Here is a 13,333-nt window from a genome sequence, read left to right as displayed (position 1 = left end):
CTCAAACAAGATCGGTCCCAGAGTGGCACCTGGTCCACCTGCCCGGTCCCTCCCTGGTTCACGGAGTCGATTAAGCCATGCGGCCAGGGTCGGTCCGAGTTGGCACTTAGTTACGCCACTCCTTGCATCTCAGCACAGAGGTTCCACCACCCGGACCCGTAACAATATGTATCTCCCGGCATGAGTATAGATCCAGGCTCAGCTGGACCTTTTATGCCAAAGGGGCGCCCTGCCCACACACTCCCCTGTGATGACCTCACGTGGGCACCTTCATGGTTTTTATTAAATCTCTAACTTCTGCGATAACTTTTCGCTGGTTGATTGCAGAAGTTAGAAAGTGACGCCATATTTTAATTGCAAAATTTACCTTTCTTTAGACACCAGACATGACCTGGCTGCTGTCCGTTATTTTTGTACTTTTGCGTTATGGCTCACCGGCAGGGCGTACAGATACGGAAAAATATGCGAATTGTTCCTAAGCTAACCCTGCCGCTAAAAATATGTGTCCCATTGCGATCGGAATTATAGAACTTACGATATTCCATATTTCGTGTCGGTGCCTACGAGACTGCAGATTCGACACATGTGCAAATGAGAATGACCCGGCTATTGTGAGGAGTGTGGTAGATTTCCTTTGAACCTTATCTAGAAGTTTCCTGCCCATTCAGTCTCTGGCCCATATGCTCAAATGTGTCTATTTGTCACCCATGTCTCTACATTTGGTATGGTAATTAGCCTGGGTATTTGGCCACTTCTTTTGTGCCCTGCCACTTCGCATAGAAGCAGCCTTTCTAGATTGCTAGCTCCTTCTTCTGTAACAAATAGTATAGGGGGGGGGGGGAGACTTCTAGCATTTTCTATGACAAGTTAAAAGAAGCTATTTGTAAGCTGCCCACTTTATATACTTGAAAGTACAGATCACAGATGCAAGTGGCTGAGCAATTGCAAAAAAAAAATCTATGGCAAAGCTACTTCAGGAAAAAGACAGCCAGATTTTTCTTGAAATGACTTGGCCGGCATCTTAAAGACGCAATGTGCACATAGCCAAACAAGCATCATAATTGAAGTTTTCCCCATACCTGCTGTCCTAGTTCTAGAGCAGACAACTGTTTTGTCCAGCTAAAAAAAAAATTATTACAGCTGAATCAATCAGGAAAACAGAATGAAAACTGATCAAAAAGTTACACTTTTCCTAAACTGCAACCAATAAAAATTTTTCATTCTCCTTCACGTTCCCCACAAAAAAGCCACCATACATTTCAATAGATCGAAACATAAAAATGTTGTGGGTCTTTAAATGTAGCAGAAGAAACAAAGAGATTTCATTGTCCAAGAGTATAAAAACAAAACATACTTCCCTGTGTGAGCTCTTTGATGTTCATGAAGTTATATGTGGGTAAAACATTTCTAAACATCCCGAATATAATTATGACATAGCACCTATATGAGTTATGTGATGGTCAATAAGATATGATCTCCTATTTTTCTGACATTCTGTGCATGAAAATTACTTCATCCCTGTGTGACTTCTTTGATGTCTGACCAAATGTATTTTAGCCTTATAACATTGTCCGCATTCTGAACATGAATACGGCTTCTCCCCGGTGTGGCTTCTCTGATGTATAACCAAGGCTGATTTATGGCTAAAACATTTCCCACATTCTGAACATGAAAATGGTTTTTCCCCCGTGTGAATTCTCTGATGTATAGTAAGAGTTGATTTCTGTTTAAAACATTTTCCGCAATCTAAACAGGAGTACGGCTTCTCCCCTGTGTGACTTCTTTGATGTCTGACAAGATCTATTTTAGCTTTATAACAATTTTCACATTCTGAACATGAATACGGCTTCTCCCCTGTATGGCTTCTCTGATGTATAACAAAAGTAGATTTATGGCTAAAACATTTCCCACATTCTGAACATGAAAATGGTTTTTCCCCCGTGTGAGTTCTCTGATGTATAGTAAGAGTTGATTTCTGTTTAAAACATTTTCCGCAATCCAAACATGAATGCGGCTTCTCTACTGAGTGAATTTTTTGATGATTAACAAGATCTAATCTTGAATTAAAAGATTTCCCACATTCTGAACATGAATATGGCTTCTCTTCTGTGTGACTTCTTTGATGTTTAATGAAATCTTCTTTGGTTCTAAAACATTTTCCACATTGTGAACAAAAAAATGGCTTCTCCCTTGCGTGAATTCTGTGATGTATAGCAACAGTTGTCTTACGTGTAAAGCTTTTCCCACATTCTGAGCAGGAGTATGGCTTCTCCCTTATCTGAGCTTTTCTTTCGTTAACATCACTTCTGTGACTTTTACTTTGCTTGACAGTCTGTGGTGAATCGAAGGATAGGACCTGTTGTTCAGATGATAGATCTTTGTTTTGGAGGGCTGAGAGTGTATCTGGAATAATGGCATGCTCTTCATATGAAGCTGGGGTGATACCAAGATCTTCTACTTTACATTCTGAAGATCTCAAATATCTCCTGGTGAAGTCATCTAGCAAAAATAAAAGCAGACTTATTTTGTAATATTATAACCATAACATTATGTTGTTAAAGGGGTTTTCCCCTTTCAGAAAATCCTGTCCCTGAGCACAGTTAGTTTTTTTTTAACAATCTGCGCTTTACTCATTGTCCCTGGGGCAACCGGTGTAAATGAACAGCTGAACTTATCAATGAAGGTATACACCATCTATGAGGCCATCTAACCTAGTGGTTAGCTATCATAAATAAATGCAATAAGGGTAAAGTTACCTATATATTCAGTCACCAAGATCTAGTGTCCTCCCCATCCCAATGCCGTTTCGCCAATGCTTCTTCTGGGGGAGCCACTACCATCAGGCCTCATAGATGGTGTATACCTTAATTGATAAGTTCAGCTGTTCATTTATCTACAGCACTATGCACTTGCACTTTATATGGGTTACTGAAGGTCAATACTCTGTATTTTGATTGCTATGGGACTCATTAAATCACATTTACCAGTATATATTTAATCTATTGATATTAATCATGAATTATAACAATATTTGGATCATTTTCCCTATTGGAAAGTCCTCTGTCATTGTGAAGACCCAGGGTCTTCAGTGGGTGTAATGCTACTCAGACAACAAAGTGTGAGGGTTAAACAGAGTGGCAATACTTTATTGAACCACAAAGCGGACAATAAACACATAGAACAGTCCCAGCAAATACCCAAGATGGTACAACCTTACACAGTCTCGCCCTTCTTTCTCTGCCCGTCTGGGATAGAACAGCTGTGACTTTTGGACTTCCAGGGCCAACTACCTCAACCAGTGGCCCCCCGCTTCTGGCGGGCCCCCACACAGAGAAGGTAGCGGCAAGCTTAGGAAGATAGCAGTCCATCGAGGTACAAGACCAGGAGACTCTAGGCTCCCAACCTGGCCTCTCCGAGAGTTTCCATGGGGCCAGATGACCGGTGGGTCCCAATCTGGCTTCTCCGAATGTCTTCATGGGTTCCAGGCAACCGGTGGGTCTCTCCTGGCAACCCCAGACAACATATCCATGGGGCCAGGTGACTTTTTCGTCCTAACCTGGTCTCCCCCAAAGTATCTATGGTCTCTCTGATGTCAATGGAGCAGATCTGTATCTTTCCAGTCAGGGCCATACCCTTAGGACGGAATCATGTAGAATCCAGATCTGTGTCTCTTTGGATGCCATGCTATCCATCTACTTTCCTGAAGGATGTCTCCCATTCTCCTTGTAAAGTCTTTCTGATCCTCCTTGCAGCACTATAGACATCCCTGTTTATATTTACATCTGTGTAAGATCATCAGTCAGAGATAAAGGTGCATGGCTCACCAGGTCTCATTGTTTGAGCTAATCAATTTACATAGTTGGTATCACAGGGGCTATTATAAATAAACCTCTAGCTGACTTTTAGTACAATTTGTCATTAGCATAGTAAACATGATTGTTTCCAAAGAAATAGAATTCAACATTCAGGGTTATACAAATACTGGTCTGCTCTTATTGACCAGAGAAATACACAAAGATAATAGTGTATGTCTCTTGGATTAAGAAATCTAAACGTCTGGCTTATTAAGATTTTAGGCTGTATCGTCACAGTCATCTATTATATCCTCTAGGAATTAATAACTTATCCAGTGATGATTTGAGCCTGTTTTGGGGTTACTATTCCCTCTTGTTGTATGTGTTCCTCTTTTGTGGAGGTTGTTACCCTGTCTTTTTTTAATTGTTTTTATATTTGGTCAAATAAAAATTATACATTTTAAATTTAAAGCTGGTATCTCTTTTCATCTAGACAGCTAGTTATTTGCTGATTTAGATTTAGGTTATACATAAGTGGAGGAATAATTTAGAAAACCATAAATGTGCAGCTAACAAATCCTGAGAAAACACAGCTCATAAAATGGAGCACAAAATTATTTCAGCCGGTGACTGAAAATAATCTAGAAACTTCTCTGTATCTAGTGGTCACTACTCACCTGGGTGGTCATATGTAGGAATCTCCTCTTTACACCGCTCATCACCCCTCACATATGCCTCTATAGTATTAATATGGGTCAGATCTTCACCCTGAAACAAATATTGTAAAAGTCACAGACAGATGGAGAAGTCCCATCTATGATCAGCTCTAATCCTGCCATCTCCACCGTTCTCATTACACAAGTATAAAACATATAATACTGGTGGATAAAACAAGACTGAGCACAAGACCTTCACAGCCGTCTACACATCATAGGGGAGATCTCATGACACCTTCTCTCCATCTACCTGATGATCCTGAGGAACATTGGGGTCTTCTTGTTTACAGTCCTGTGGAAGAAGAGGACGGGGACATCTCTCTGGTGTTGTCCTCTTACTGGATAGATCTGGAGGAAACACATACAGGGGCTGAATTCATTCTTTACATACAGATAATTATAGGCCGTGTGTATTTAGTCCTGTCTATTACCTGGTGATGTGAGGGGCTGGGGAACCTCCATCATGACGTCCTTGTACAGATCTTTGTGTCCTTCTAAATACTCCCACTCCTCCATGGAGAAATAGACAGCGACATCCTGACACCTTATAGGAACCTGACACATACAATGATATCGTCATCCCCCCGATCCCTCCATAGCGTTACTGTATAATGTCCCAGCATTCCCAGCAGTGTCACCTCTCCAGTCAGCAGCTCAATCATCTTGTAGGTGAGTTCTAGGATCTTCTGCTCATTGATGTCCTCATGTATCAGGGAGTGAGGTGGAGACCTCGTGATTGGGCTCAGGGGTCTTCCCCATCCCTCAGACACAGGGTCCTGACAGCGCTCACTAGAGGTCTTCTTCACTACTGTGTAATCCTGGTTATAGAGAGACACATTAATAAATCTCCCTCCAGACATTTCCAGAGTCCTCACCTCTCCAGTTCTGTCCATCTGTTATTCCCTTAGATAAGAATGATGTAATGTGACGTCATCAGAATCTCTCACCTCTCCAGTAAGCCGGAAGAGGATCTCTAGGGTGAGGTGGAATATCCTCTCCGCCATCTTGTCTCTGTCCATATCCATCTTTGATGGGTCAATCAGGAAAACTCTCCTAGGGCTCGCACTTATCAGCGTAAATAAAATTGCTCCGATGTTGTTCCTGAAAAGTAAGACGAGTGTCATGCGAGTACAATGCGATTTTTCTCACCTATCATCCGTATGCAACATACAGTAATTCTCTTGTCATTAAACCTAGTTTTCTAACTTATAAAACAATCTTAAATACAGATATAGATGATTGATAGAAATATGTGAGATATATAATCAGCGCTTTGTGTGCGTAGTTTTCTGTAATTAGCTAATAAATAAAAGAAAAAAAATGACGTGGGGTCCCTCCTATTTTTTACTAACCAGCAAAGGCTAAACAGACAGCTGATATTAATAGGATGAGGAAGGGTCCATGGATATTGGCCCGCTCCCAGACTAACAACACCAGCCCTCAGCCGCCCCAGAAATGACGCATCCATTAGATGCACCAGTTCTGGCACTTAGCCTCGGCTCTTCCCGCTTGCCCTGGTGCGTTGGAAAGCGGGGTAATGATTTTGGGGTAGAAGTCAGCTGACATCAAGACCAGGAGTTAGTAATGGAGAGGCATCTATAAGACACCCTCATTACAAACCTATAAGTTTAAAGCAAAATACACACACAGATAAAAGTCCTTTACTTGGACAAAGCGCTCCCAATCCTCTTTTACCCATTACCTTTAACAAATCAAATATTCCAAAGGGGTCTGTCGTAAATCCATCCCACAACGATCTCAAACTCTGCTACATCCGGATGGTGTGTTGAGTGGTGACATAAGCGACTGCTCAGCACATCACTAGCTGCCCCAACGCGCGTTTCGCTTTGTTAGCACATGGCCATGTACTAACAAATCAAAACGCATGTTGGGGCTGCGGTTTATTCCCAGGGGGATGATTCGGCTTTATGGGTAAGACTTGGCTGCTTTGATGTGGCCTTGTATTTGGAGGATTTGGGTGTTTTATAGATGTGTGAGGGGGAATTAAGCATAATACTAATGATAAAAGTACTATCATAGAAAGATTTATTCCCTTCTTACACTATCCTCCCCATTCATTTAACCATTTGTGTCTACCCATTTACTGAATCCTCCCCCCCTCCTTTTTTGTTACCGTCTATACTATATTTTTTTGTAATTTTTTTTTGTCTGCTGGTCACTTCATGACTTTTAGGCCATAGCCCCACTATCATTAGTATTCAGTCAGTATTTTTTCTCAGGAGTGGGAGATAAATGCAGAATTGGTGACTTCTTTCTATTCCACCTTTTCTCTGATTGTTCCTCACCCGGTTTTGGCTCCCACCCCTGAGAAAAAAATACTGATTGAATACTGACCAAATACTGATAGGGGGGCCATGGCCTTAGATTGTTTTTAGTGAGATATTTTGTACTAATAAAGGAAATATTACTTTTAACCTTTAAAACTCCAGTGGTTTGCCTTGTTTCTCTTCAAAAAAAAGCTCTGTCTGAACAAAACCTAAGTGTTGATATTTGTGAAAAAGTTGTAAAATGTAAAAATACATGTTGGTATTAACATAATGGGGAAAATCCTAACGTTCTCCCGTTATTTTACCAAGCAGTAAAGAGAGTAAAAAGAAATCTGAAAACCAAGGACAGGACTGACGTCTCCGCTGAGGACTGGAGGAGGTTCGGCCTGAATGCTGCACTCGTGGTGTGAACACGGACATATTAGATTATTTGTGGATATTCACGTGTCTTATTCTGGGTCATTTCTGGACTAAACACAGTTATTTTACTGGGCTGGTCCACGAAAAAGAACAGATTGTCCACGGACGACATTTATGAGCTGTATATTATATATGTATCCAGTATTTTGTGGTTTCTTTTACTCACTCTGGGATCTTTCTAGTTCTGCACAATTTACTTTCTGTAGGTAATTCTCACTCTGCTCTGCCCTCCGATTCTTTAGGAGGAACCTGAAGAGCTTGACGGCCTTTCAGGTAGTATAGGTCCGAGTTGCCATCTTCTAGTCTGTGGTTCGCGCTGTCTCTGCTCGCTCAGGAACCATTGGGAACCATTGGGGACTGCGGGGTCAGGATCTTTAGTCTGGACAGGAACCAGCAGGGGCAGTTGCAGTTTTTCAGCGTGTTTCCTATTTTCCCGAGTGAATTACTACACAAACAAAACAACGAAGTGTGAATAACGGCTAATCCTGCTAGAGAATAATGGAGACAGCACATACCTCCACCTGCAGAGCTGCCACCACATATATGGCTGCTCTGTGCACACAGGACCTGTGATGAGGTCACAGGAGGGGAGGAGTCAGGGGTCACATGATCAGGGGCCTCAGTGGAGGCAGGACTCTGCTGTGCTGGTTGTCATGGTGCTGGATGAGATGAAGTTTATGTGTGGGGTCAGGAGGGGTTTACAGTGTGGATGTAGCAGAGCTGTGTGTGTACGAGGTGTACGGAGCAGAGCCGTGTGTGTATGAGGTGTACGGAGCGGAGCCGTGTGTGTACAAGGTGTACGGAGCAGAGCCGCGTGTGTACGAGGTGTACGGAGCAGAGCCGTGTGTGTATGAGGTGTACGGAGCAGAGCCGCGTGTGTACGAGGTGTACGGAGCAGAGCCGCGTGTGTACGAGGTGTACGAAGCAGAGCCGTGTGTGTACGAGGTGTACGGAGCGGAGCCGCGTGTGTACGAGGTGTACGAAGCGGAGCCGGGTGTGTGCGAGGTGTACGGAGTGGAGCCTCGTGTGTTCGAGGTGTACGGAGCGGAGCCGCGTGTGTGCGAGGTGTACGGAACGGAGCCGCTTGTGTGCGAGGTGTACTGAGCGGAGCCGCGTGTGTACGAGGCGTACGGAGCAGAGCCGTGTGTGTACGAGGCGTACGGAGCAGAGCCGTGTGTGTACGAGGTGTACGGAGCAGAGCCGTGTGTACGAGATGTACGGAGTGGAGCCGTGCGTGTGCGAGGTGTACGGAGCGGAGCTGCGAGTGTACGAGGTGTACGGAGCGGAGCCGCGTGTGTACTAGGTGTACGGAGCGGAGCCGCGTGTGTACTAGGTGTACGGAGCGGAGCCGCGTGTGTACGAGGCGTACGGAGCGGAGCCGCGCGCGTGCGAGGCGTACGGAGCGGAGCCGCGCGCGTGCGAGGCGTACGGAGCGGAGCCGCGTGTGTACGAGGCGTATTGAGCGGAGCCGCGTGTGTACGAGGCGTATTGAGCGGAGCCGCGTGTGTACGAGGCGTATTGAGCGGAGCCGCGTGTGTACGAGGCGTACGGAGCGGAGCCGCGTGTGTACGAGGTGTACGGAGCGGAGCCGCGTGTGTACGAGGTGTACGGAGCGGAGCCGCATGTGTACGAGGTGGACGGAGTGAAGCCGCGCGTGTATGAGGCGTACGGAGCAGAGCCGTGTGTACGAGATGTACGGAGTGGAGCCGTGCGTGTGCGAGGTGTACGGAGCGGAGCCGCGTGTGTACGAGGTGTACGAAGCAGAGCCGCGTGTGTACGGAGCGGAGCCGCGCGTGTGCGAGGCGTACGGAGCGGAGCCGCGCGTGTGCGAGGCGTACGGAGCGGAGCCGGGCGCGTGCGAGGCGTACGGAGCGGAGCCGCACGCGTGCGAGGCGTACGGAGCGGAGCCGCGTGTGTACGAGGCGTATTGAGCGGAGCCGCGTGTGTACGAGGTGTACGGAGCGGAGCCGCGTGTGTACGAGGTGTACGGAGCGGAGCCGCGTGTGTACGAGGTGTACGGAGCAGAGCCGCGTGTGTACGAGGTGTACGGAGCGGAGCCGCGTGTGTACTAGGTGTACGGAGCGGAGCCGCGTGTGTACGGAGCGGAGCCGTGCGTGTGCGAGGCGTACGGAGCGGAGCCGCGCGTGTGCGAGGCGTACGGAGCGGAGCCGCGCGCGTGCGAGGCGTACGGAGCGGAGCCGCGCGCGTGCGAGGCGTACGGAGCGGAGCCGCGCGCGTACGAGGCGTACGGAGCGGAGCCGCGCGTGTGCGAGGTGTACTGAGTGTGTACGAGGTGTACTGAGCGGAGCCGCGTGTGTGCGAGGTGTACGGAGCGGAGCCTCGTGTGTTCGAGGTGTACGGAGCGGAGCCGCGTGTGTGCGAGGTGTACGGAACGGAGCCGCGTGTGTGCGAGGTGTACGGAACGGAGCCGCGTGTGTACGAGGTGTACTGAGCGGAGCCGCATGTGTACGAGGTGGACGGAGTGAAGCCGCGCGTGTATGAGGTGTACGGAGCAGAGCCATGTGTACGAGATGTACGGAGTGGAGCCGTGCGTGTGCGAGGTGTACGGAGAAGAGCCACGTGCATCTGAGGTGTAGGGAGCGGAGCCGAGTGTGTAGGAGGTGTACGGAGCGGAGCCGCATGTGTACGAGGTGGACGGAGTGAAGCCGCGCGTGTACGAGGTGTACGGAGCAGAGCCATGTGTACGAGATGTACGGAGTGGAGCCGTGCGTGTGCGAGGTGTACGGAGAAGAGCCACGTGCATCTGAGGTGTAGGGAGCGGAGCCGAGTGTGTAGGAGGTGTACGGAGCGGAGCCGCGTGTGTACAAGGTGTACGGAGCAGAGCCGGATGTGTAAGAGGTGTACGGAGCGGAGCCGCGCGCGTACGAGGTGTACGGAATAGAGCCTTTGGTGTACGGAGCGGAGCAGTGCGTGTACGAGGTGTATGGAGTGGAGCCACGCGTGTAACATAGTAATGTAGGTTGAATAAAGACCTCGGTCCATGAAGTTCAATCTTCCTCCCCTATTTGTACATTTTGTCTAATTTAACTGTAACTCACAATGTTATCTGTATCTAGGAAATCATTCAGCCCTACGTTGGGATTGCAGGATTTTATTTCTCTTTTTAAACATCCTAAAATGTTGTTTGCTTTTGCGGCTGCTGCTTGACATTGAGTACTGCTGCTCAGCTTACTTGTAACCAAAATATCCAAGTCCTTCTCCTGTACTGTAGTCCCGAGTATACTCCCATTTAATGTATATGTAACAATAGGATTACTCCGTCCTACATGCATTACTCTACATTGTGTTTGCCCATTCAGTCGTCTTATCCAGATTGTTCTGCAATATCGTAATGTCAAGATCAGATTTTAATATCCTACATAGTTTGGTGTCGTCAATCCCATCCAGAAGATCATTAATAAAGCGGTTAAAAAGTATCGGTCCTAGCACAGATCCCTGCGGTCCCCACTGCTGACTATGTCCCATTCAGAGAACATATCATTTATGATGACTCTTTGTTTCCTATCATTTTGCCAATTCCTTACCCATCTGCTTATAGTTCCCCCAAGTCCTTGCTTCTGTAGCTTCAGTATAAGGCTGCTATGTGGTACAGTATCAAATGCCTTCGCAAATCACATCCGCCGCATTACCAACATCCAGATTTGCACTTACCTCCTCATAGAACCCAACATATTGGTTAGACACGACCTATTCTTCATGAATCCGTGCTGATTATCATTTATACTCTCTGCGATATAACTCTGCAGGTCATCTCTGAAGATGTCTTCAAAAACTTTGCACACTACTGATGTCAGACTTACCGGACGGTGGTTACCTGGATCCACCTTCTTACCTTTCTTAAATATCGGTACCACATTGGATATCCTCCAATCCTGTGGCACCAACCCTCTTACAAGAGAGTCTAAGAAGATGAAATGCAGCGGTTTGTCAATTACTGAGCTCAATTCCCTCAGTATCCACGGATAAATACCATCTGGTCCAGGGGATTTGTCAATGTTTAATTTGCTCAGACCCAGGTGTACTTCTTTTTGTGTTAAACTAGTTATATCAGGTGGTGAACTTTGATTTTTACCCTGTTGAAAGATCCCTGGAACAGACGGTTTGTTGGTGAACATGGATGAAAAGTGCCTTTTTTAATATCACAGCCTTTTCTTTGTGTTCTATAATTATCTTGTTATTATTAACCCCTTAACAACATTAGACGTACTAATACGCGTCAATGCCCTGGGACTTAAGATCCAGACCCGTATTAGTACGTCATGGTGATCGCGCGCGCACACAGGCTGTGCGGGCGCGATCGCCGCCGGGTGTCAGCTGATTGTCACAGCTGACACCCGGCACTATGTGCAGGGAGCGGTCCCGCACCGCTCCCAGCACATTAACCCCCGCGATGCTGCGATCGAAGTCGATCGCAGCATTGCGGTGGCAAGGGGAGGTGATCGCAGATACTCACCTCCTCTTCCGGCTTCCAGCGCTGACTGCCGTGGTTTCCAGGATGTTGCCATGATGACCCGATGTCGTCATGACAACATCCGGGTCACCAGACAGCAGTAAGATTGTTTGGACATGTGCAGTGCATCTCCAAACAATCTTCTCCCTGTCCAACGCTGACAGCCTGCATGACACAGGGATGGTGCTGCATTCCTATGCTATGCAGGCGATCAGAGAAAAAAAAGTGAAAGTCCCACAGTGGGACAAAGTAATAAAGTATAAAAACTATCAGAAAGTGAAAAAAAAAAAAAAAAATTGTAAAATATAAAAAAAAAAATAATAATAATAATCCACCAAAAATAAAAATATAATGCACCCATCAATAAATATTATTTAAAAAAAAACAAACAAAACAAAACAATAAAAGTACACATATTTGGTATCGCCGCGTCCGGAACAACCTGACCTATAAAACTGTCCCACTAGTTAACCCCTTTGGTGAACACGGTAAAAAATATAAATAAAAAACGAAGCAAAAAACAATTCTTTATCACCATACCGCCAAACAAAAAATGGAATAACACGTGATCAAAAAGACAAATATAAATAAAAATGGTACCGCTGAAAATGTCATCTCGTCCCGCAAAAAACAAGCCACCATACAGCTCCATCAGCTGAAAAATAAAAAAGTTATAGCTCTCAGAATAAAGCTATGCTAAAAAAATATTTTTTCTATAAAATAGCTTTTTTATGTAAAAGTGCAAAACATAGAAATACGATATAAATGTAGTATCGCTGTAAACGTACTGACCCGAAGAATAAAGCTGCCTTATCAATTTTACCACACGCGGAACAGAATAAAAAAAGAAAAAAAAAAACAATTCCTGAATTGTTGATTTTTGTTTATTCTGCCTCCCAAAAATCGGATTAGAAAGCGATCAAAAAATGTCACGTGCCTGAAAATGGCACCAATAAAAACGTCAACTCATCCCGCAAAAAAAAAGCCATCAAATGACTGTCTGCCAAAATCTGGAAAAATTATAGCTCTCAAAATATGGCGATGCAAAAACTAGATTTTACAAAAATGCGACTTTTAGTGTGTGACAGCTGTCAGTCATAAAAACCCCATATGTTTTGATTCATAAAAATGAAAAAGTGTTTTTTTTTCACTTTTTCATTTTTACGAATCAATTTGTGAAGCACCTGGGGGTTCCAAGTGCTCACTATGCATCTAGATAGGTGCCTTGGGGGGTCTAGTTTCCAAAATGGGGTCACTTGTGGGGGAGCTCCAATGTTTGGGCACACAGGGGCTCTCCAAATGCAACATGATGTCCGCTAACAAATTGAGCCGATTTTCCATTCAATTTGTTAGCGGACACCATGTTGCATTTGGAGAGTCCCTGTGTGCCCAAACATTGGAGCTCCCCCACAATTGACCCCATTTTGGAAACTAGACCCCCCAAGGCACCTTTCTAGATGCATAGTGAGCACTTGGAACCCCCAGGTGCTTCACAAATTGATTCGTAAAAATGAAAAAGTGAAAAAAAAAACACTTTTTCATTTTTACGAATCAATTTGTGAAGCACCTGGGGGTTCCAAGTGCTCACTATGCATCTAGATAGGTGCCTTCGGGGGTCTAGTTTCCAAAATGGGGTCACTTGTG

At 45.5% G+C, this 13,333-nt stretch overlaps 1 protein-coding gene and 1 long non-coding RNA gene across 2 annotated transcripts; both read right to left on the bottom strand.

Moving 5' to 3' along the window:
- Nucleotides 1-1,064: 1,064 nt before the first annotated feature.
- LOC141197721 (uncharacterized) lies at nt 1,065-5,370 on the bottom strand. The gene is made up of 5 exons (XM_073662804.1): nt 5,149-5,370; nt 4,942-5,065; nt 4,761-4,858; nt 4,472-4,562; nt 1,065-2,499 (listed from the first exon to the last, which is right to left on the bottom strand). The coding sequence occupies exons 1-5, from the start codon at nt 5,368-5,370 to the stop codon at nt 1,508-1,510; spliced, it is 1,527 nt and encodes a 508-aa protein (XP_073518905.1). The 3' UTR covers nt 1,065-1,507.
- Nucleotides 5,371-5,462: 92 nt separating this feature from the next.
- On the bottom strand, nt 5,463-7,792 carry LOC141197776 (uncharacterized). Its single transcript, XR_012269851.1, has 3 exons — nt 7,734-7,792; nt 7,385-7,663; nt 5,463-5,611 (listed from the first exon to the last, which is right to left on the bottom strand). It is a non-coding gene; the product is annotated as an uncharacterized lncRNA (long non-coding RNA).
- Nucleotides 7,793-13,333: the final 5,541 nt, after the last annotated feature.

This window comes from Phyllobates terribilis, unplaced genomic scaffold, assembly GCF_046119375.1.
Source record: "Phyllobates terribilis strain yellow unplaced genomic scaffold, ASM4611937v1 Scaffold_86__1_contigs__length_6382490, whole genome shotgun sequence".
Lineage (NCBI taxonomy): Eukaryota > Metazoa > Chordata > Amphibia > Anura > Dendrobatidae > Phyllobates > Phyllobates terribilis.
Note: the sequence above shows the minus strand (reverse complement) of the source record. Positions and strands in the feature narration are given on the sequence as shown.